Source organism: Prosopis cineraria, unplaced genomic scaffold (genome assembly GCF_029017545.1).
Source record: "Prosopis cineraria cultivar Desert tree isolate PC_DT_omini unplaced genomic scaffold, ASM2901754v1 PC12, whole genome shotgun sequence".
NCBI lineage: Eukaryota > Viridiplantae > Streptophyta > Magnoliopsida > Fabales > Fabaceae > Prosopis > Prosopis cineraria.
The window spans coordinates 2,201,610-2,225,763 of NW_026555343.1; the positions used below are offsets into that span (position 1 = coordinate 2,201,610).

Sequence of the window (24,154 nt, forward strand, 5' to 3'; positions counted from 1 at the left end):
TATTAGTGCAAGTAATATTATTTGTTTGGTGTGTTTGATTAGTCAAGGGGATTGTGATATGTAAATAATGCCACCATTTTGATTTATTATGAAAATGGGCTTTAATGGCCAATTTATGTTTGAAATGCAAGTATTGTTGTATGATTGTTTAATCAATTTGTTTGCAGTCCATTTGAGTTAGTTCAATTGGTTTCAAAGTCATTGGTACTAAGTTGGGAAAATTAAACACCATTGTGTGTGCTTTAAAAGAAAAATAGATCAAATTATGTTTGGATATCTAACTTTTGAATAGTTGAGTATTTGATTGTAAAACCGATGCTAATGGCTAGGCAACTTTGAGAGCTACATGTAAACACTAGAATCGCTCAAATCAAATATCAGATGGCAAAACAGCGTGCTCTGAAAATTGGTCTTGAAATGCTATCATAATAGTTATTCATAACAATAGGGGTGCGCTACAGCATAAGGTGTGTGTGTCGCGGCACATTACACAACGAGAGATCTGATCTCTCTGTGCCATCCATTAAGGCAAATAACACAAGAGCTGTAGTAGACAGTGCATTTTTAGAGAATTTCTAGATTGCTCCATTTGATACTTTTAAGGACTACAATTGATTTCTATATTTTCACTATTTTATTTAACTTGTTTTAAATTATGGTTTAAGTTCAACCATCTTTTCAAAAAGAGTTTCTTAGGATTTCAATATTTTAAACTTTTCTTTAAACCTTGAGTTATGATAACCTCATATAAAAAATTTAATTAATATTAATTATCATAATGGTGATTTATGTCTCGTGTTTTGTGTCCTAATAATGTTAAGGAGGACATTACAATTCACCTATCCTCCCTTCACATTTAATAATCTTACATTTACTTTTATTTTTTTAAATCAATTTCTTTCTAATAACCAACTATGACATATTGAGTGTATACAAAATGCCTTGTAGAATATCATACAATCCTTCCTTTTAAAAAATATAAGGTAGTTTTAATCTTTCGAAGTGTAATTATTGCTTTTTTAAAAAAAATATTCATATTGATAAATAACTTTATATTCATTGTAGAGTATTTAATAAGTATAAATATGAAAAGATAGGTTTAGTTTGAAAGTTGGTAACTACTTTATTGAAGGATGATATTCGATTAAACATGTTTTATATTTTTTAATGAAGAAAGTATAAGAAAGGAAGATTTATGTGCAATCTCAATTTTTTTAATAAAAATATAAGCACATTGATCCTAGCTAGAGCTTATCAAGGCTAGTACATACCTCTAGATTCTTAGAATGTTTATAAAAATACTTATAAATCACTTATTAATAATGTTTTCATATTGGCAACAAAAGTTGGACCCATAACTTTATAAATTATAAGCTAAATCTTTATTAACTAGATCATTTATTGTTATATGCAATCTCAATTTTAATTTTTCATTGTCTGCGTATGAATAGATACATATAGATTGAATTATTGAAGAAATGTTCCTTAGAAGCGAAGGATCGTCCAGCGCGGGACTTGCACGCGAGTTTTGAAGCCAAGTCAGTGGACGGCTCAGAACAAACTGCAAGGTCCACGTCACTCTACTTTTCCCACCAAAATCAAATTGGAAAGTAAGCAGAAGCTCACCGTTGCTGAAAAAACAACAGAAAAGCTAGTTCCCACGAAGCTGCTTCTTCCTTTCCTTTCTCTCTTTCCACTTTCCCTTTTGGATTCAGCTGATTAATTCCACTTGAGGAATCAGAATTTCCCATATCAGATTTCTTGCCTGTGAACTCAACTATGGCTTCCGCGCACGCCCTTTTATCGTCCCCTCTGAGACTTTTCGTGGACAAAGAAAGAAACAAAGTGGTTGTGGGCGAAGCAAGTGCAGATTTCATAGACGCTCTCTTCAGTTTCTTAACCCTTCCTTTGGGAACCATCGTTCGGCTTCTCTCCAACAAGCAAACGTATCGATCACCAGAGGTTGGCTGCATCAACAACCTCTACCAAAGTGTCCAACATTTCAACACACAGGTACGTGCACTAATATTTTTGAATGTCCATGTTCAATTTTATTTTAAAAAATAAAAATTGCATGGATGAAACAAAATTTGTGTGTGAATAGGTTTTGTGGAATGGAATCTGCAAGAAAATGTTGCTGTGTCCGCGAAATCCGTGCGAGAAGCTTTGCCAGAAACTAAGATTCAATGTGGATGACACAGAGCCTACCAAGTATTTTATGTGTGGTTCCTGTAGAGGTTTAAGCGAGAAATGGCTAAGTACTTTTGAAGGAGCGAGCTGCACATGTGGGAAACTGATGGAACAAGAGATGAAGGTGGAGGGGGATGAAGATAATAATCCAAAAGGAGATGGTGTTTTTGTTAGAGGCGAGAGTATGTATTTGATCTTTGATGATTTGACAGTTCTTCAAAATTCTGCACGCAACACTGTCCACCAACTTGTCCAGCTTGGCTACACAGACTTCACCAAGCTCACCGAAATCTCTCCAAACGTTGGCTTAAACCAGGTCATTATTGTTGTCGCTTTCACTCTGTTTCACTCGATACACATATAATACATTGATTGAACCTGATGTTCAATGTGTGTGTTTTTAGATTATGGAATTGTTAAAGCGTGCTTTGATCTCAGCATCTCCTCTCAGTGACGTATTCTTGGCTCGAGAAGCTCGTGGATCCAAGCCCGTGTCCTCTTTTGCACCCAGACTAGCTTCACAAGATGTGCATGGGGGTGATTCTTCATATAATCTCCAGATAACAGTGAGCAAGTCGAAGAACAAAATCCTGTATGCTGAAGCTGAGGAAGATTTCGCTGATTTTCTATTCAGCTTTCTCACCATGCCTCTTGGATCTAGTCTCAAGCTTTTAGATGGCGATGTCAATCTGGGTTCAATGCATAATCTGTATAAAAGTGTGAAGGATCTGAATCCTTCATGGTTTGGACATTATCGCTCTCGATACTCTCCACTCTCTCCGTTACTGGATCTAAAGGTGGCTTCTCAATATGGCTGTAAGAAACAGCGATTAGATGTCGTTGAAGAAAATAGACCTGCATACTACTATGGCACAGGTGTGTATCGAAATAACACTTGCTATTTAAGCAATAATGGAGTGATTTCGAAAGACCCTTTTAAGATACAGAGTTCATCGTCGCTGATGTTATATGACCCAAGATCTGGTGATGGAAGGAGAGGATCTGTGGGATTTGTTAGGAGACCAGCCCTTTTTGCTGTGATGGATGATCTTCAAGTCACGCCATTGACCTCTACTTCAAGCATTTCTTTTCTGCAGAAATTGAAGGTCCCCCTGAACGATTTGGAAGAGCATAAGGTGACAATTCACAAGAATGAGGTAAAAATCTGCTCTTTTAAAGACTAAATTATTACGTGAATTAAGAATATGGAAAAAGCTGGGAAAAATTTGTTATTTTCATAGCTGTGACATCAATTATTTTACATGGTTCAGGCACTGAATCTGCTGGGAGCATCTTTGACATCCAAAGCTGCATTGACTAATGGGCTTTTCTACCTGGTGAAGAAGCAAAAAGAAGAAGCCACAACCTGAACATTTTGTATCTGGTTAAAAGGGAAGGGGCATGCTAGAGATTTTGTCATATATTTAATTTGGATGTTTAAAATTTATGCTAGTTTTTGTAAACTTAAAAGAGTGAAACAATTGTGCGCAAGTGATGGAATATTATTAATAAATAATATATCGAAAAAGGAGTCGGATCAAAGTCTTACCAGATTGGGGCGTAATAAAATCTACCTGACTACTCACATGAGATTAGACTACTAAAGACTTATTAAGGTAATAGAATTTTCCAACTAGTAGAATTTTCCAACTACCTACATAAGATCGGACTACTAGAGTCTATCACCTTTATTCACACAAGTTTAGACTACTAAAGTCATATTTAAGGCATGGGTGCACATCAAATGAATGAATGAACATTGAGAGAAAGCTGTTCACTCCAGGGTGAGTTTTTCCTTCAATATTCATCCATCACTATTTATATTGTGGAGGTCATCATAAAAAAGATAAACACAATTATCATAATTCGCCTCATAATAAAGGAAATAATTTAATTGGAATAATCACAATAAATGTGGAGAATGACTTCCTATTTTGGAACCACCACTAATTCCTGAATTTCGATCAACTTTCATAAATCCAAAATATGTCAAACCTCCACTAATTGATTCAACAAAATGACCCAATTTTCATTAGGGGTGGATAAATAAATTCCAACAACACGAAAAACCTCAAATGCTGAATATATGCATTCTGTTAATCTTGTTAACCTGAACAAACTCATGGAGAAAAGAGCACAAACAATTAATCCAAAAAATGAATTTGAACTAGAAATCAATATTAACAAAACATATAATTCTAACAGGTAATTCGGGTCAAGCCTGACAGGCCAGCCCGAATTTACCTGAAAAAAGTTAGGACTGAACTTGACTATATGAGTTTTTTCAAGAGAGTGTAATACTTTAAACTTGACTTGAATTGAGCCCAATCTGAATAAGCTCAACCATTAAAATTTTTGACTTTTTATGTATATAATGTTGATAATTTTGGTCAAATTCAATGAGTCAGTCCAAACTCAGCCAAAAAAAATTAGAGTCAAGCTTGGCTATATTAGCTTTTTTAAGAGAGTAGGATATTTTAGCCTGATCTAAATAAGCCCCGTTCAAATTGAGCTCGACCCAAATAAGCTCAACCAGCCCAAATTATCGGCTCTACATATAATGAATCTATCCTTTAGTGATTAGAACTAATCCCCACATGAGGTGAGGGATATGACCTTGGCTTAGAATTAGAAGAATCTATTTCAATTGTTGTTGTGAGATGACCAACACTAGTTATTTACGTTGGAATTACATCTACTACCTCATTGGGAATGGATATATTAATGAGTAATTATATGGCATTGATGATCAATAATTCCTTATATTTAGTTTAATAAGACGTGACTAACATTGTTCCTGATTAAATCCAACTCAAAAAAGTTTACCTACGCATTTAATATGAAATATTTTATAATATTAATTTCTTTTAATATGAAATGAATTATGATGATTAAAATTTCTCATTTCCTGACTTACACTATAAATAATTAAATATAGTGGTGGTGGTTGAAAGGAAAATTCACCCCATAACAAATATCTTTCTTTCAATATTTGTTTTTCTCTCACCCTCTCATGCATCTGCTGTGCATCAATAAAAGACTTCCCCGGTTAATAATTTTTATAGGTTCCGGATTATTATTTGTTTATAATATCCTTCAATTTTGATGGATTGTCTTCAAGTGGTGCATTGACTTCTTGTTCAAGCAAGCATTTCAGCACTGCCACTTCACCATAGCATTTGATGTGTATTGATTTGATCAGGGGAGGTGTAAATAAATAACTATCCATTCATTATTACTCACTAGCATATGATTTTTTTAGGCAAAAATATATTTTTCATTCTTTAATTTTATATAAAATTTTAATTTAATTTTTTAATTTTATAAAGTATTTTTTTTAATCTTTTAACCTTAATATTATTAGTTTTAAATGATTATTTTTTGTTTCACTCATTATTATTTTAAAAAAATTAAACTTAATATGTCAACATTTGAAGATGCTTTGTTAATATTTGAAATTCAATGTAAAAATTTGTCAAAATAAAATTAACAATATTAGAGTTAAAAGTTTAAAAAGACACTTTATAAAATTAAGAGATGAAAATAAAACGTTATATAAAGTTAAAGGATTAAATATATACTTTAGCCATTTTTTTATTAAAAAAGCTTTAAGATAATCATAAAATATTGTGTAAAGTTAAAGGATTAAATATATACTTTGACTATTTTTTATTGATAAAAGTTTCAAGATAATCATAATTTTACCTAAAATTTTAAAAACATGATGAGTCCTAAAGTAATTGTAACATTATTAATTACATCCACATTTGGTCAATGTTATATATTTAAATTTAAATTTATAATAATAATAATAATAATAATAAATATTAAAAATTTAAATTAATCAAAATTAATGCACCTTTCGGTATTCTTTATCATTATCCATTTTAACATGAATTGATTAGATTCATGAATATGAAAAGAAAGTGAAGAGTATAAATTTAACAGTCATTTTCAGGCCAAAGAAAAATTTAACAGTCATTAATGCTCTAGGGAACCTATCTATGTATAAATTTAATCATACATCTAAATCTGATGCATTCTTGAAGCTCTTTCATTATTCTCTTATGCTCCAGTCTTTACTGTTCAAAGATTACTTAATTATAATTTATAATGAGCACAAACTTAAAGAGAAAACCTATCTTAAAATGCTAGCCTTTTAAATGAGAGAGCTCTTTATATTTTTAAAGACAAGACTTATATATTTAATATATTTTCATCCAATTAAATCAAGATATGTAAATTTTAAGATGTTAATAATATTAATAAAAAAATTTATTATAGAATAAATAATCTATAATACATGCATATGCCTTGATTTAATTGAAAACAAATACCTTAAGTATGTAAGGCTAAGTATGTAAATTTTTCCTTATCTATAAATCTTACTCAACTTGTGAGGCTTCTTGACATGAAACTTGTGACAATATCATCCCATCAAGAGCCGACATCTTCATTAACTTCACTCTATCATGATACTTCACTAGGCCTCTTGCCAATTAAAATGTCGATGTGGATCTTATGACACAACTCCTTGCGGAATCAGCCAGCGCCATCCTCAAAGCAAATTTCTATTTGAGAAATTTTACCTAATAGATTTCATCTTTGCTTGCGAGCTAGGCTATGGCTTCCATGCAAGACCAATTATCTCCTTTGAAACTTTTCGTCGACAACGAAAGGAACAGAGTGGTGGTGGCCGAAGCAAGTAGAGATTTCGTAGACGCTCTGTTCAGTTTCTTAACTCTTCTATTGGGAACCATCATTCGACTTCTTTCACTAGAGATTGGTTGCATCAACAACCTCCACCAAAGTGTGAAAAATTTCAATGCACAGGTACGTTGACTGAAATAACGTGGTGCTGCTGTGTTCCATTTTAGAGACCATCAACTTTTTCTTTTTTCTTTTTTGAAGGTAAATTATCAACTTGATATGTGTGTTTGTATGTGAAGCTGAATTTGTCTCTATACAAAGGTTTTCTGGAATGAAATCTGCCCAAAAAAAAAAATTATACTGTGGCCACGTAATCCGTGCAAAAAGCTTTGGCAGAAACCAAGATTCAAGTGGATGACACAGAGCCCACCAAGTATTTGATATGTGGTTCCTGGGGTGTGGGTGGAAAATTGCTGAGTACTTTTGCTGGAGCGAGTTGCTCATGTGGGAAACTTTAGGCTAGAGAGATTGCAGAGAGATAATTCCAAAGGTGATGGTGCTTTTGTTAGAGGCGAGAGTATGTATTTGATCTTTGATGATAATTATTTGACCTAGCCAACACTGTTCAACAACTTGTCCAACTTGGCTACACAGATATATTAATTAAAAAAAAAAGATGATGTATTCTTGGCCTTGGATCCATTCTAAAGCTAGTAGGCAAGATGGATACAGGATAGAGAGCAGGATTCAAAATTCCTTTGGTTGGACTTAGTTGTGCTTTCTTCATTCATGTTTTTAGATTATGGTGTTTTAGTGGGCCTTGATCTACAAATCTCCCCTCACTGATGTATTCTTGGCCTTGGAAGATGGTGGATCTAACTAGCTCCAAGTGCAAATGATTGTTCAATTGATCTAAAGATAACAGTGATCAAGTCAATGAACAAAATCCTGTATGCTGAAGCTAAGGCAGATTTTTCTGATTTTCCATTCAGCTTCCTGACAATGCCCCTTGATCTATTCTAAAGCTTTTAGAAGGCAATGTTACTGCCGGATCTATACATAATCTGTGCGACAGTGTGAAGGGTCCTATTAGCTGTTGGGATTTGAGAATGGAAGAAAAAAGGAGCTTAATCGAAATTAAAATTTTTATTACAATCTCAAAAAGAAATACACCACTCTTAACTTTTCTCACTTCTTCTCAGACACTCTTTCTTCCGTCACTCCTCTCTCTTTCCTTATTCTTTTATTCTTACGCCACGCCCCGCCACACCCTCTTCTCTTTCTCTCTTTCACTTCCTCACACTCTCTCTATTGCTCTATTCTTTCTTTTCGATTACTCTCTCCATGTCACTCTTTACACCTAAACTATAAATAGCTTCTATGTCGGTAATAAAACTATGTGGACAGTTCTTCCCCACCGGTCCACCACCATTAGCCTAGAATCTACTGGAAGCTTGAGAGATAACTTAATAATATAACCTAGAAAATTCTAGAGGGAGAGAGAGTTGGTCGGTGACATCTTAACACAGCATCGCAGAATCTAAATTACAGGATTTAAAAGTGGCTTCTCAGTATGGTTGTATGAGGCAGCCATTTTTCTTTTCTTTTTTTTTTTGAATGAATGTGAGGCAGCCATTAAAGCTCGGTGGAGAAAAAAGTCCTACTAACTTTTCATATGGAAACGACATAATTTGAGTAACCAAAAATGGATATGCTTCGTGGTTAACCAAAAATGGAGACGCTTCATGGTACTGGCACCACTGGAGCTATAATATGGAACCCATGAAACTTTTCGACCGAAGATGTGCTGATGGAACCCATGCTGTGGGACTTGTGAGGAGACTAACACCTTTTGTTGTAAAGGATGATCTTCACGTCTTTCCATTGACTTGTACGTCAAGCATCTCGTTTTTGCAGAAATTGAATGTCCCACACGACGATTTGGAAGAGCATGAGGTGAAAATTGGCAGTATTGATGTAAAAATCCATTCCTAACTGATTTCTAGTAAGACCGATGATATATTAAATAATGTAAGTATATGAAGGCACCAAATCTGGCGGTTGTAAGCTCTAGTGGGTTGCACAATGACTAATTATTTTACATGTTCAGGCACTTAATCCGGTGGAAGCATCTTTGGTTGTCGAAGGCTGCATTGACAAATTAAATGGTCTCTTGTACCATGCGAAGAAACCGAAGGAAGAAGCCAACCTTATTGGCCCAAAAAAAAAAGCCAGCCTTGAACATTTTGTATCATATAACAGAAGCTGCATTGACAAATATCTGTTGGAAAATTTTTGTTTCTGGATATGAGGGAAAAGGGCATTCGAGAACTTCTGCAATAAGTTTGGATGTTTTGATTTTAAGCACAAAACGATTTGTTACTTTCTTAGACTGAGAGTGAGAGTGAGAGAAATATATTGGTTTAGAAAGTCCATGGTTGATGAGAATGCTCCTGGCATATGATGACTGGTATCCTCAGACCTTAAATGCTATGGTGATATGGTCGTATGGTCCTTCCCTGCTTACCAGAGATGATGCGAAGTGCTTTCATTGATAGAATCTGTTTCAGCAACCAGAAGAAAAAATTGCTTAGAGGTAACTAGCTCAACTAAAATAGAACTGTCATGACGGCATTAAAATAGAGAGGAGACATAATAGCAATATAACGCGTTAGATGAAGAGGAAACGAAGAGACCATTGTGCAGAGAAGTGCACACCAGGAAAACGAACCAGGCATTTTTGTGATATAATACATATCAGTCAAACATCAAAGACAACGAGCATCTTCATATATGGAACTTCTAAGTTGTGAAAATAGTTGGAGACCATAGGAAGCTAAGCTATCACCTTACCAATTGCTGCGCGCGCACAAAAAATGAAGTTTCTGAAAAATAACGGTGTTACTGTGAAAATGAGCACCTTTCAATCTTGACTACATTGACTTGAATTACCCGATAGAAATGTCCTATTTAGGGTGATGAAGTTAAGATCATAGTTCAGAAAGTTGCAAGAGCCTGTTTCACCTGTTATACGAGTTTTGGAGGAGCAGGGTCTTTCAGATGCTTTGTGTCTAATGCAAAGAATCCAAATGTGGAAGAGGACAACGACATGGATAAGAAACTTATCGACCCACTACGTCCTGCAAAAACTGAATGTTCCTCTTGACGATAGTATGTTAAAAGCATTGATTAGGGGATGAGAAAATAAGAAAAATCCGTTGTATATATAAATAAAACTCGTTCCTGTCTTGTAACTTTTGCATATTTATATGAACCAGATTCATGAATATGAAAAAGAGAGTGAAGGGTCATTTAACTCATTAATGATAAATTGAGCCATTTTAACTAATCTATTTTTAATATAGTAAATAAATATTAAAACATTTTCATTTATTTTGATATGTATTTAAGTATCAATTACTAATGTAATCATTTTTGGTGTATCATATGCAATATACAATACGCAACGGGACCTATTTATATATGAATTTTTCAGATCAAAAAATCTATATATAAATTTTAATCATATACGTCTCGCTGTCCTAAACACTATTAATCACAACACCATACTCAGAAAAATCCAATTTGAGAAATTTGACCATAACAGATTTCACATCTTTTCTTGCAATTGCTAACATGGCTACCATGCGAGAGCCTTCATCTACTTTTCGGCGATGAAGTAAGGAACAAAGTGGTCCGAATCAAGTAGAGATTTTGTAGACACTCTGTTCAGTTAGTGGAGAGAGTGTATACTTGATCTTTGATGATTTAAGGGTTCTTTCATATTCCCCAGCCAATCCTTCACCGACTTGTCCAACTTGGCTTCATTGTGTTGTTCACATGTGCATGTTTAGATTGTGGACTTGATGAAGCGGCCTTGCTCTCCATAAATCTCCTCTCAGTGATGATTGTTATCTCAGAATAACAGTGAGCAAATCAATGAACAAAAATCCTATATGCTCAAGCTAACGAAGATTTTTCTGATTTTATATTCAGCTTCCTCAGTCCTCACCATGCCTCTTGGATCTAGAAATAGCATATTTTGTGTAGCCAAAAATGGAGTCACTTCAAGGTACTGCAGAAGTTGAATGTCGCTTTGGACAACTTGGAAGAGCATGTGGTGAATATTGGCATGAAAATGAACTCTTTTCTTCCCTGTCTTCAAGATCAGGTTGAAGACGCTGTCATTACGTACATTATGTGAAGAGTACTCGCTTTTTCTCGGGAGCTTAACTCTAAGATCTTTTCTCATAACTCAAGGTTATGAATTCGCTTCCCAACAAGCAATCGCTTCCTTTTTAACATAATCTTATTTTCTTTCCTCTAATCCTTTCCCACACTACTCTTCTAAATTTCCTCTACGAGTGCCTTAGCTCAAAACTAGTATCAGTTATGTTGGAGATAATTAGGGCAGTGGTGGAGGAAAGTTGGAAGTTCTGAGAACACAGATGTTGGTTGAAAGCTTTAGTAAATGCTAATGGTTGGAAGATATGTTGAATGTCGGTATATGGTAGTTTTGAAATTATCCTATGGCTCATATAAGGTTTGAGGAGTTGTAAATCATGGAAATTTGCCTATGGTGACTTGAATAACCTCATAGGAATTTTCCTATAGTCGGCTTTAAAATGTTATTACTTATAGGTTAACAAATAAATACTTCTTCCTAAAATTTGATATTTGATTTATTGTTAAAAAAACCAAATGAATGCCCCAAAAAAAAAATCTTATGAGCTAGTAAAATATGCACGAATATTTGCTACATAGCACCAACATAGTAACAAATGAAACGTGGCGGTCCCGCAGGGAACGCCACTATGTGACAAGTGAAAACTGGAGGGGAAAGGGAAAGAAAAAATGGGACTGGTATTATAACGTGCGCTTTGGTTTGGTTTGTTGGGGCTAAGAACAAGAACCCGCGTTTGCAAGAAAGTGGACCCCACTCCTCCTGTTAATCATTGGTTTGGTTCAGCCCGGCCGGTTGCGGCAGATTATATATCTCTATTTGACTTATCGGCAATTCAACTTCCTTAGTGGCAAAGGCAAATACCTTGAATAAAATGCTTCGTACCCACTAGTCCTCGTGTCTGATTTCTCGGAGAACAGATAATTATCAATATGGAGCAGCCTCTGCTATCGGGTACAGAATTTTCGCCGGCAAGTTTCAATTTTTAGCGATGCTTTTCAATGTTACTCGTCTTTTTAATCTTGGTTTCTTTTGGGTGTGATTGGATCTTATAGAAACGAGACGTGAATCGGCTGATAGAGAGAGTGGAAAGTGGAGCGCGTATCAGTATGCGGGAAGGACGGGTTCTGGGATTCCTACTAATTCATCATTGGCTGGCACTGAGGTGACTGTCGATGAAATTCGTTCTGCCGCCGCTGCTTCTTCCGATTATTATCCGCCCTCTATTCATGGCGCTTTGGTGGGCTCGCCTGAGCCTGAGTCTTATCCTCCAGGTGGGTAATCTTGTTACTCCCAATATTCATTTCACTTGTGTCAAGTCTTATGAGGTTAATGTCCTAAGAAGCACATACTGACACAACAGGTTCCTGTTAATTTCAAGTTTCATCACTTTCATGTCACATACGGGTGTCTGGTGTGTCAATATCGGAACAATATGACTGTGTCGTAGACTCATAGGTTTAAAGTTCATGTCGCTTGTTCTGATTTTCTTTCCAAAACTATTTCATGGATGTGCTGATTCACGGCTTTTTTTTTTAGCTCGGTGAAGATGGGAGAAATTACCGGTTTCAAATTAACAATCTTTATGGAAACATGTGACCGTTTATTTTTCTTTTTCCATCATCTTCTGTAATTACAAGGCAAAGATGGACTACAACTTTTTAAGTTTTCTTGCTTAAAGTTTATTTCAAAATTCTACTGGCATTTTGTAAGCCTGGATGCTATGCTTTGTTGCAGAGCAAGCTATTGTTCCCCAAGTAGGATATGCAGGAGACTACAGTGGAACCAGAGCTGAATACCAGAGGTATAACTGATAGGGACTGTAAACTATTTCCCCTCCTGGAGTGTTCATGTTCAGATTCTTTGCCGATCAAACTGTATAATAGTTCATAAAAGAAGTGAAATCTTGGTTCTATCCTAGATTTCTCTCTACAACTGCTGAAATTATAGTGACGTGTAAAAAGTATGTCGTAAATCATGGATTACTAAAATGCATATTTTGCAAATTCTTGATGAAAGACACTAATGGTTTAACTACTATTCTGTATAGGTGAGGGGTTGATTTTTCAGTTGAAGTTACTATTCTTTCTAAAGTTAAACAGACCATAAGAGATCCAATCAACTTCATCTCAGTAACTGCAATGCATCATTATGGAGCATTCTTTGTGATCATTACTTCCAATGGTGATGCTGAAACATGTCCAATCAGTGTAGAGTTTATTTTTTTAAAAAAAGAAAGTGTTGCTGTTATTGTGCATTGTAGAAGCTACACTATAGACCAAGATTTGATCGAGCTGGTTAGCTTGCCAATTACAAAATTTATATGGGAGATCGGTGTCTAGTCTTCACTTGGTACATCTACTGTGCTGGGGCTTTCAGAACAAGTTACAAGATAGTTGCAGTTTGAAATTTGGAGTCATAAGAATTCAATAGGAACTAGCTATTTAGGTTTTCTGAGTGGTTTAACTCAAGGCTAAAGGAAGTATAAATAGGAATGTTTTTTTTGAATTATGTTAGAATCATAAAAGTAGTTAAAACAGTTCCATAATAAATTCCTTCATATTTAGACAAGTTAGTTTGATTGATGTCAGCAAATAAGGGGTAGACTGAAACTTGGTTTCGATCGCTTCGGTTAGATGTTGGTCTCCAAAGAATCAAATTATCTTGGCTTCTTGAAATTGTGAAATTAATGATTTTGGGTTGACTATATCTACTTTCATATTATGCACCATCCATAGAATCACATGCAAATGATAATGTGTCATGTATACAGCATGTAAAAATATTATAATTTTAGAGGTTGAGGTAACATTATAAAAGGGACCATTGTTTATGTTTAAGATAGAATATACTCTCTCCATCCCTAATTATAAGACACTTTTGAAGGAGTTTCTCCATTTCAAAATATAAGACACTTTGAATAAATTAAGATTTCATTAAATGTATCAATTTCAATATTACCCTTTCTTTCTTTATAATTAATTTCTGCCCCTTCTCTTTTCAATATATTAAATGATGGGTATTTTTGAAAGTTTATATTTTTGTTTTTAAAAGATAAGGTTGTTAAGTGTATTTAATAAAGTTTATTAGTGTATGAAATTTTGTCTAAAAGTGTTTTATAATTTGGAACGAAAGAAGTAATAAATACTCAAATGGGTTTGACATTTGTGAGAAATACATTAGTAGATTTCACCATTTAATCATGTCTTAGGATCATTGGAGTAGTAGAACGTTTTGTTATCAAGATTGTATGCATATTTATTGATAACTCAACATAATAGTCATGTCTGCTTTTGCATAAAGTTGCAATGTTGACACAAATCTTGTAAAATGAATTATCTATTTTTAGGGGAATCCTGGATGAAGTAGCAATACGAGAACTGCTCATTGATCATGTTGGTCATCGCTATTGTTGGGGTAGCCGTCCTGCTCGAACGTGGAAAATTCATGCTGTGGAAGACTGCAATGTTTATGTGGGAACTCTAGATACTTTTATTGAGGAAAGAGAGGTCATAAAAGAGACTGAGCCATATACTGGTGGCAGTGTAGATGGAAAGCATAATGGGCCTGAACTTGGTGTCTGGGAATTGGATTTAAGGTCTCAGTTTCCTGTGCTGTTTGTGCCATACAAAGAAGTGCGAGAAAAGATTCCTCATTCTGAAATTATTGAGAAATGCCCCGGTAAGGATTTGAGATTTGCTCTCTAGTTTTCACAATTCAATATGTATTTATTTTCTAACATTTTCTTTTTTTTTTTTATTTCCTCACAAAATCATGGAAAATACTTGCAGCTTGTGAAGGACGAGGTAGTGTTGTCTGCTCTGTATGTAATGCAGACCAAGAACCTGGATATTATAAAGAAAATCAGATGACCAAATGTATTGCTTGCCACGGAAGGGGTTTGATTGCTCATAAAGATGGATCTGATTCAGTGTGAGTAGTTTAATTGCTCAAGTGGAGATTAGATGATTAATTGAAGCCATGATACATGGGATCATGAGCTTTAATGATTGATGCTTGATGTCCAACTTGTTATTCATAGCGTGGATTGTCTAGTAAAACTGTTGTATTTTATTTATGCTGCAAAGAACTTAGCAAGGCACAAGATCAAGAATTTATTACATTTTAAATTCAAGGTTAAGATCTCAAGGCTGTGCTAGTTTCTATGAAGGCATCTGTTTATTTATACTCGTGGTTCACTTACATTAAGTTTTCTTGCAGATGTGTTAAATGCAATGGTAAGGGAAAGATTCCTTGTTCAACTTGTGGATCTCGTGGACTGATCAAATGTGCGAGCTGCAAAGGAAGTGGCTCTCTTTTGGCACACAACGTGGCAGCTGTTAAATGGTATGTCTTTGCTTATGTACATTCATGTTTACCTAATTCTGAAATTCATATCAGACTATCATCAAGTCACGAAACTCTGCATCATAAGAAACAAGCTTCACTAATAGGTGTTGGTCCTAGTGGCAGGGACAATGAAATTGACTGTCCCTGAGCTTTTAGATATTACCATGTGATGAGAAATATGGCAGATAGGATGAAATGTTGGAAATCTCACAAGCTTCCCTGTTCACTATTGTGCAATATCTGTTCTTTCAATTTGCTTGTGGCGAGTGCACTGTCCTTATACAATGCCCTTGTTTTTTGTGAAAATGCAAATTAAGAGAACATTTATACGGTACAGGAAAACACTGTCAACTCGAAAAGTAAATGCAAATAGTGGAGCAGCATCGGTTCCGGACGAGGTTTTCCATAGAGCCAAAGGGGTTCAGTTGTGCAACACTCAGGCACAGCAATGCACTCCAGGCTTCTTTGCTGATTCTTTCTTCCTCAACAAGTTTTCCTCCGAAGTCATTGCAGAAAGAGCCGCGGTACCTGTCACTGCAAGGGTCATCTGTGAGAGGCACACCATCTCGGTTGTGCCGGTGACTCGGGTCACCATGGCTCGCCGACGGCGATCTTTCAGCTTCTATATCATAGGGCATAGCAGGGAGGTGTACATGAAGGACTATTACCCTGCTAGATTTTGTTGGGGTTTATGCCCTTGCATGGAGTGGTTGAAGTTGTGATCCGGAAAAATCTTCATCCTATGAGCATTATGGCCTGTTTTTTATTTCTCAGATATTTGAGAGTGTGTTTTGCTCTGATTGTTTTTAGCAGTCAGAAACAGATTTATCGGTTCAAGGGATTGTATATGGAGCACTACACCAAGTGAAATATAGTATCATGTTGTATTCATTGTGTGTTAGTTTAATTCATATTTTATTGTGTTGGAAGTTTTTTATGCGTATTTTATTTCAAATTTAATAAATAATAATATGACATTATAACAACGTATCAAACGGATTGGTTGTTAACATAGCACAATAATGCCTTGTGGATTTCATCTAGTGGATTAAGGTTTGTTATAATAAATAATAACAACATTATAACTTGTGAAGAGAAGCATTTGTTTCTGGTGAGTTTTGGAGCTAGTATCCTGTGTTTTTCCTATTAAACGTTATTTTTACTAAACTGAATTTTTGTAAAAATTGTTGTCTATGGTACTGTTTACTATTTTCTCAAATCAAATCCGTGCAACACACAAAATTCAAAAAATTGTAAGAAATAATAAAAATAACAATAATTCAGAGCTAACTGAGTGGATAAGATGACACCTCAACATTTTGAATTGTAAAATTTAATTACTAATGTCCTTTTATTTGATTTTCTTATCAAAATGAAGTTGTTTTTCAAAATAATTTTCGGAAGATGGAAATGATGTATTTGTTGATGTCTTTAATTGCTTTCTACTTTACTTTCTCTGTTATTTAGATTCATGTTTGTAGGGTTCTTTCATGAAAATTATCACGCGGATATCTTCCATTAAATTTTGTATATAACGATAAGCGTTAAATCCCGTGCGTTGTACGGATTTATCCCAATACAATTAAGAGAAAAATCTAATAACTCAAACTTTTAATTTTTAAAAGTCAATTGATATTCTAATTTTAGAAATATTTATTGGTTCCAAATTATTTTTATTTGTATTATTTCTTACAATTTGTTGAATCCTGTGCGTTGTACAGATTTGATTTAAGAAAATTGTAAAAGTATCACAAGCCACAACTTTTACAAAAATCCAATTTAAGTAAAAATATTGTCTTATTAGATAAAAACATTTACATACATGCATATATAAATACAAACACACATTCAATTTAATGAATTTTCTCTCCCCTTCCCTCCAACTTAAGGGTATTCCTTCTCTCCCTCCCCTTTCCCACCCTCTCGCTTACCCCCACCCACTAACCATATAAATGGAATCCTGTGTGTTACATATGCTTGTTGCAAAAAAAAAAAAAAAAAATTCAAGATAGTATAGATAACAACATTTACACAGTTCAAATTTAAGCGTCTGCGCGCACGAGTGTTATGTTAATGAATAATAGATTCTTTAGTCATGGTTCATGTTGAAATGTGGAAGAAATTTTTTACGTAATTGATTTCTTGTTGTAAACATGAGATAAATCAAATATCTAATACTTTTGTTATTACCCTAATTTCAAAAAATTCCCACAAAATGAAGATTGAATTGGCAATTATTAACGTGGGTGGTGAGTATATCTCATTATCTTGTGCATTTACTATTATGTTAATATATCTAATAATTTTGTATATCTAATTACCAATTTAGTGTATTTATTTTTTTGAAATTGGAATTTTCAAATGGAGATTCTTTGGATGGGAAATTGTGATTGGAGAATTTTTAAATTTTTAAATTTATATCATTTTAGAATCAAAATCTAACTTCGAGAAATGTAATCAGACTAAGTGATACATTGTAAAAGCAAAATATAGATACATGAACGCAGGTTTCAAAATGATGCTAAAGTAATGATAGGATCAGACTTCAATAGGTATCAAATGTCTGGAAGGATGTTGCAATTAATGAAAAACACATAAAAGTGATACTATAAACATCCTCCTCAGCCCTATTTATAAGCTAGAGAAAAAAAATAATTTTTTTATCCTATTTATAAATCATGTTATTAAAGTTTTATCATAAATTTACTTTTATATCTTTCATTGAATGTTGAAGAGAAAAAATATATTACTGAAGTATGTATATTTAACAAAAGTAAAGTTAAGAATTTATTAAATTTTAAAATAAAATTAATAAGTTTTAAGATTTTTTTTGACACTGGTAAAACATGTTGGAAATAACTTATAAATAGGATCAAAAAATATATCTTCACTGTTAATCTTCACTAATGCATGCACTAAACATCCTCTTGCCTGTCTCAATAAAGATATCATATTATTCCTGGAAAGTTAAGAAGCACTCATAATGGAAGGCCTAACGAAAGGCCTTTTGCAATGTGGAAATATGAAGAAGTTTCCAAATTAAACCTCAAATGCTCAGATGCAAAGTAACGATAGCAATAGAATTGACGAAAGAACAGCAATTTGGTCTTCTAAAGAAAGAACATTATATTTAGTTCATAATCTCGTATAGGAATCAGATTGAAGAAAAAATAAATTAAAGCAGAAAAGATATCATGGGAAACTGAAAGTCGAGGATGCTATGCTTGTTGTATAATATGGGCATAGATATGGCAGCATTAGACGTCAAGGATGCTAATCCTATATGCATTATAACAACCTCTTTCTGCTTCGAGCATTTATTTAAGGAAAAATTGCTACTAAATCCCACAGAAGCATTTCAGTTACTCAAAAGTCCCATGAAATGAAGAAATTAACTAAAGTCCCGAAAGACTTTTGGGTAAATAAGTTTTGTTGTCTAATTACTATATTAGCCTCTCAATATTCCCCTCCCATATTCGAAACACTCTCTCCCCCCATCCTTGCTCTGTCAAAAACAATGGCCTCCGTGCGTTTCCAACAAAGTCTTATGTTTGATAAACTTAGAATCAATGCCTTGAAGTTCCACCAACAATCCAAGGATATCCAAGAGAAATACTTGCAATTACAAGCCCCCTAGCTTATCCACTTATTGGAAAGAGCAGAGACCTACTACCTACAAGAAGAGACAGGAGAACAAACTTATTGGCTTTTGGCAAATGACATGCCCTCCTTGCTTCTAGTCTCCAGCAAACGACGTCCTCCATCCTTTTGGTTTCTGTTGAAGCTTCTTCCCCCTCATCCTCCACCAAATTCCATCAGTCCAAGCTCAAAACTTCTTACTCTTCCTCAGCCAAACGATCATAATCTCCTCCGTCGAAGCTTCTCTTTCATAAACCCCATCATTTCTCTTCCTGTATCATAGATCTCCTTCAATCCCTCCTCTTTCTTTTGAAATTTGTTCTTTAATTTTTTGGAATATGAGAATTTGTTAACTATTGTTTGATTTTTCTAAACATTCAATAAGGATGGCTTCAATTTTTTGAGATTGTGTGATCAATCATAAGGAAAGTTGATAGCTGAAGGTTGATTGTGTTTAGGAAGAAGGGTAGAGTTTTGAGTACTACTGGAAGAAGAAGATTCAGAGGGCAATCTAGTAATTAGACAATAAAACTTATTTACTCCAAAGTCCCCTGGGACTTCCAATTAATTTCTTCATTTCATGGGACTTTTGGATAATTGAAATGCTTTTCTAGGACTCAATAGTGATTTTCCCTTTATTCAACTCATGCAACTCTCTAACCATATACAAATTAGCAATGAACTATAGTGCTACATTTAAAGAAATTTTCAAGAATTCTTCAAAAGCCTCCACCAATGTACATTACTATATCATTTTTCCCATCAAGCTCACTGATTTTTGTTTTTTGAAAAAAAGTACAACACAACATTGACCTCTCATTGAGTTTCTAGATTGACAAAAGGATGAAGAAAAACAAGGACCTAAATGTAAGAGAATAAAAATGAGAAATTGTTCTACAATGAAAAGGAGAAAGATGCATGCATTAAGCTGGGACATATTATGTTGCCAAAGGAGGAAGGGGGTTTTAGGCTAAGAAAGATGTCATAAATGAACGAGGCTTTAATTCGGAAAATTGGCTGAAATGTGGTGACAAAGCCAGAGAATCTTTGTTTTCGAGTGTTAAAGGGAAAGTATGGAAGGAAAGCTGATTTACACCAATTTGTACTGCAAAAAATACTGACTCTCATTTATGGAAACATTTAGCTGTTATGTCACCTAAAATCATCTCAAAGATTTGTTGGGAGGTGAGGAATGGGATGTGTAACATCCTAAGTTTTAGTCTCCTGATTAATTAAACCTAATTAGGATAATTAAGTAAGTTAAGGTGATGTGTAGCTAGGGAGGTCTAATAATCATATTTCATGATATTTCAGCCCTATTTGTGGGTTCGATATCAAGACGAGCTACCCGGGCATTAAAAGGAGAAGAAAAGGAAAAATTGATGGTGCTGTGCCATATGCCACAGCGCACAGACGTTTTTAAATGAGGGAAAGACCTCTTTGTGCCATACGACATAGTGCATTATGCATCTGCTATGGCGCATAGCCATTTTGTGCAGTTTATCAGACGCGAAATAAGACAAAAATAGAGAGAAAGAAAAGAGAAAACGTAGAGACACACTAAGCTCTACTAGGATTTACTTGTGGACGACATTGGGAGTATATTAAAGGCTATAAACACCCAAGGTAAGTATCATACTCATTAATCTCTTCATTTCTTCCACATTTAAGAGTTTATGATTAAGGTTTAATAGTAGAATTGGAATTTCGATGCATATGGGTTATAGGTCCGAATTTATTGATTCAAATAGAGTCAATAGAAGTAGATTAAAGTATCTAAATTTAGGTATAATGAGTTTTGTGTCTTGAGCTATTGGGTGCCATTAATATCTAAAAATCTCATTTATTATGGGTGGTTGAAAGATTGTGATGTCATTAATGAAAATTTAATGACTCATTAATGTTATTGGAAATTAAAGGTAGTTATTAAACCCAACGAAAGTCAAAATTTGCAATGGTTAAGAAAGGTGTTAGAGGAAGAGGTTGTGCAAAAAAATAGATCACTGCCTTCTCCCTATGAGACATATAGATATGATGAAATTAAGTGGCACAGAGGTGTTAATGGCAATTATTCTGTGATAGGCATGGTATTGAAACCCGGACCGGACCGGCCGGGTCAACCCGGAAACCGGTGACCCGGTCCCTTGTCCGGTCTGGGTTTACCCCTAAACCGGTGACAAAATAAACCGGTGTAACCCGGTCAACCCGGGTTCAACCCGGTATAACCCGGTTAACCCGGTGGGTTGACTGGGTTAACCGGGTTATTTTTTTTGAAATTTTTTTTTTCACTTTTTATTTTTAAGAGTGCTGAATTTAGAAATAAGATAACAAAAAAAAAGTAAAACTAAAGTCAAAAAATAAAAAATTAGAGATAGAGCACGCTAAGTCCAATTCAGATTTTCAAACAGCATTTATTTCGGCCTTTCATCTGTGTCTCTCCTCTCTCACCCTAACCTAATCAGTGTCTCTTCTCTAGCTTAGTCTCCGTCTCTTCTTCAGGCTCCAGCTCTATCTCTGTCTTTGCTATCTTCATCTCTTCTCCAGCTTAGTCTCTGACTCTTCGTCTTTTTTCTAGCTCAATCTCCGTCTCTTCTCCAACTCTATTTCCATCTCTTCTCTAGACTTTTAAGATTGAAGAGTTGTAAGTGTAATGATAGATATTTAAAATATTGTATTTTATTATTGTTAGACTTTTGAGTGGTTGAATTTAGTTGAATATTTTTATAATTAATGTCTTTTTATTTAAATTGTATTATTTTAATCATGACCGGTTTGCCACCGGTTCAACCCCCGGTTCAACCCTAATTGAACCACTAACCCGTGACCCAGTGTCATAACCGGTTCAATGACCGGTCCGGTTTTACGTACCTTGGTGATAGGTATGTACAAAACATTAATTAGAGGTGAGAGGGGTGAAAAGAGGATTTGGAAAATGGTTTAGAAATGGAGTGGTACTAGAAGAATTCAAACTTTTTTATGGCTTATTGTACATGATAGATTACTTACAATGAGTAGAAGACATAAATTCATGGGTGGTAATCTGAATTGTATGAGATGCCAAGTGAAGGAAGAAAATCTGATACATATCTTAAGAGATTGTATAGTGGCTAAGGAGGTGTGGATGGCTTTAGATAGAAAGGAGGTGAATGATGATTTTTTTTTCTCAAAAGGATTGCTAGTTTCTGAATAACTTGGGTAAAGGTGGTGAATGGATTATATTTTCTTGGGTTTGTTGTTGGTAGTTATGGAATTGGAGAAATAGATCTTTGTTTGAAGAAGGTCTTGTTATGCCCGATCATCTTGAAATTATTATTAAAAAATATGTTTGGGAGATATGTGAGATGAGAAGGAATCAGGAAGCTTGTAGACTAAAAAAAGAAAACAACAGACCTTTATTAAATGGTTCTTTCCTCCTACTGGTTGGATTAAACTAAACTTTAATAGTGTTGCTAAAGGATGTCCTAGAAGCACAGGGTATGGAGGGGTGTTAAGAGTTGCGAATGGGAAGTGGATTTGTGGATTTGCAAAAGAGGTTGGTATCACTGTTGCAATATCAGCAAAGTGATAGCGTGCTGTCTATGGCATAATATTGGCTCAGGAAATGGGTTTTTCTCAATTGATTGTTGAAGGGAATTCCTCTACTATCGCAAAGCTACTGCAAGATGCTTGGGATGGAATTGAGGTAAAAAAAATAGAATAATCAATACTATCATGAAAAACTATAATAAAGATTGGCAGGTATGTTTTACTCATACCTATAGGGAAGGAAGTTTTTGTATAAATTGACTATCAAATTATAGTCTTAGTTGTGGGGAGGATTTGAATGATCCTCCTGAGAATATGATAGATTTGTTGCATAGAGATACTGTGGAAGTTGCTTGCCCACGTCTAACTTTGATGTAATTGCTATTTAATTTTGGACTTTTTACCCCATGGACCACAAGAAAAAAAACAGAGAGAGAAATTGGCCTTCACTGTTGCCTTAATGTTGGCTTCAACTACACCATGAAATCAAACATAAATTAAGTAACAAATTAAATTCATTTAATTCATGCCTATCTTGCGCACCTAGAACACAAGAATCTAAAATTGGAGGAGAAATAGTACAACCCCAAACCACAATCTTAATTAGAAGAATAGTCAACAAGAAGCTAATGAAAAATTTTAAATTTAATTTAAACTAATGAGATTATTCATGGACAAAGAGAGGAAATGAATTTGATTGAGAAAAGGGTGGAAGATATAAAACCTACAAGTTCCATCAAAGCAAGCAGCAACAATAGCAGCAGCAACACTATAAAACAATAAAGATATGATGATGAGCAAGAGAAAATAGTTAGTTTTTCAAATAAATGAACATGCTAAGACAAGATCAGCAGAGGAAAAAGGTAATGAAAAAGAAATTATGGAAGATGAAGTCAAAATTATGAATATAAAAAAAACCAATATAGAGAACAAATATTCCATAATGCGAATCTCTCACCCGTTAGCTATAAAATCTCTAAGTAGACAAATCAAGTTATCCTTACTAATCTACCTTAATCTCCAAAGCTAAGATAACCAAAGGAATAACCTAAAAAGATTACTGACTTTGTAAATTTTTAAGATTTGAGATTCTAAGTTTCCATAATTTAAAACACTTCTAAATCTCATATATTTATTGAAAATCAAAATAAAATCACTATATGGAAGCATAGGAATCCAAGTTACATTATAGCATTTGCAAAAAAAAAAAGTGAAAAAGCATCAATTTCAATAAAACAACTTGATGCATCATGGCATGCTACATGCAAGCCATGGCTCATCAAGCTCTATGTCATACGCTGTGGCACATTATACAAAACTTGACAACACAGAGCTGTCACATGATAACACTTAGGGCAAATTTCTGACACGCCTCAGCACTCTGTTTGATGTCCAATTGAAATTATCTAAGTATCTATAGAGAGCATTCTCTTAACTCTAACTAATGGCATGTATTTCACAACTAAATTATTTTTCAATCAAAAGATGGACATCAATTTCTAAACTCACTCCTTTTTTTCACAATAATATACAACCAAGGTGTCCATTTCATAAAACAAGAACTAAAAGCCTACATAAACTCTTAAACCACACTCAAACGACCATACAGAACTCATA

At 34.4% G+C, this 24,154-nt stretch overlaps 2 protein-coding genes across 2 annotated transcripts; both read left to right on the forward strand.

Annotated features, from left to right (window-relative positions):
- The first annotated feature begins 1,646 nt into the window (after positions 1 to 1,646).
- LOC129288812 (uncharacterized) lies at positions 1,647 to 3,741 on the forward strand. The gene is made up of 4 exons (XM_054925573.1): positions 1,647 to 2,013; positions 2,105 to 2,506; positions 2,595 to 3,347; positions 3,462 to 3,741. The coding sequence occupies exons 1-4, from the start codon at positions 1,780 to 1,782 to the stop codon at positions 3,558 to 3,560; spliced, it is 1,488 nt and encodes a 495-aa protein (XP_054781548.1). The 5' UTR covers positions 1,647 to 1,779; the 3' UTR covers positions 3,561 to 3,741.
- An 8,000-nt stretch (positions 3,742 to 11,741) lies between these two features.
- LOC129287595 (uncharacterized) lies at positions 11,742 to 16,264 on the forward strand. Its single transcript, XM_054923797.1, has 7 exons — positions 11,742 to 11,977; positions 12,079 to 12,297; positions 12,761 to 12,827; positions 14,373 to 14,704; positions 14,815 to 14,956; positions 15,245 to 15,370; positions 15,711 to 16,264. The coding sequence occupies exons 1-7, from the start codon at positions 11,956 to 11,958 to the stop codon at positions 16,093 to 16,095; spliced, it is 1,293 nt and encodes a 430-aa protein (XP_054779772.1). The 5' UTR covers positions 11,742 to 11,955; the 3' UTR covers positions 16,096 to 16,264.
- The last annotated feature ends 7,890 nt before the right edge of the window (positions 16,265 to 24,154 follow it).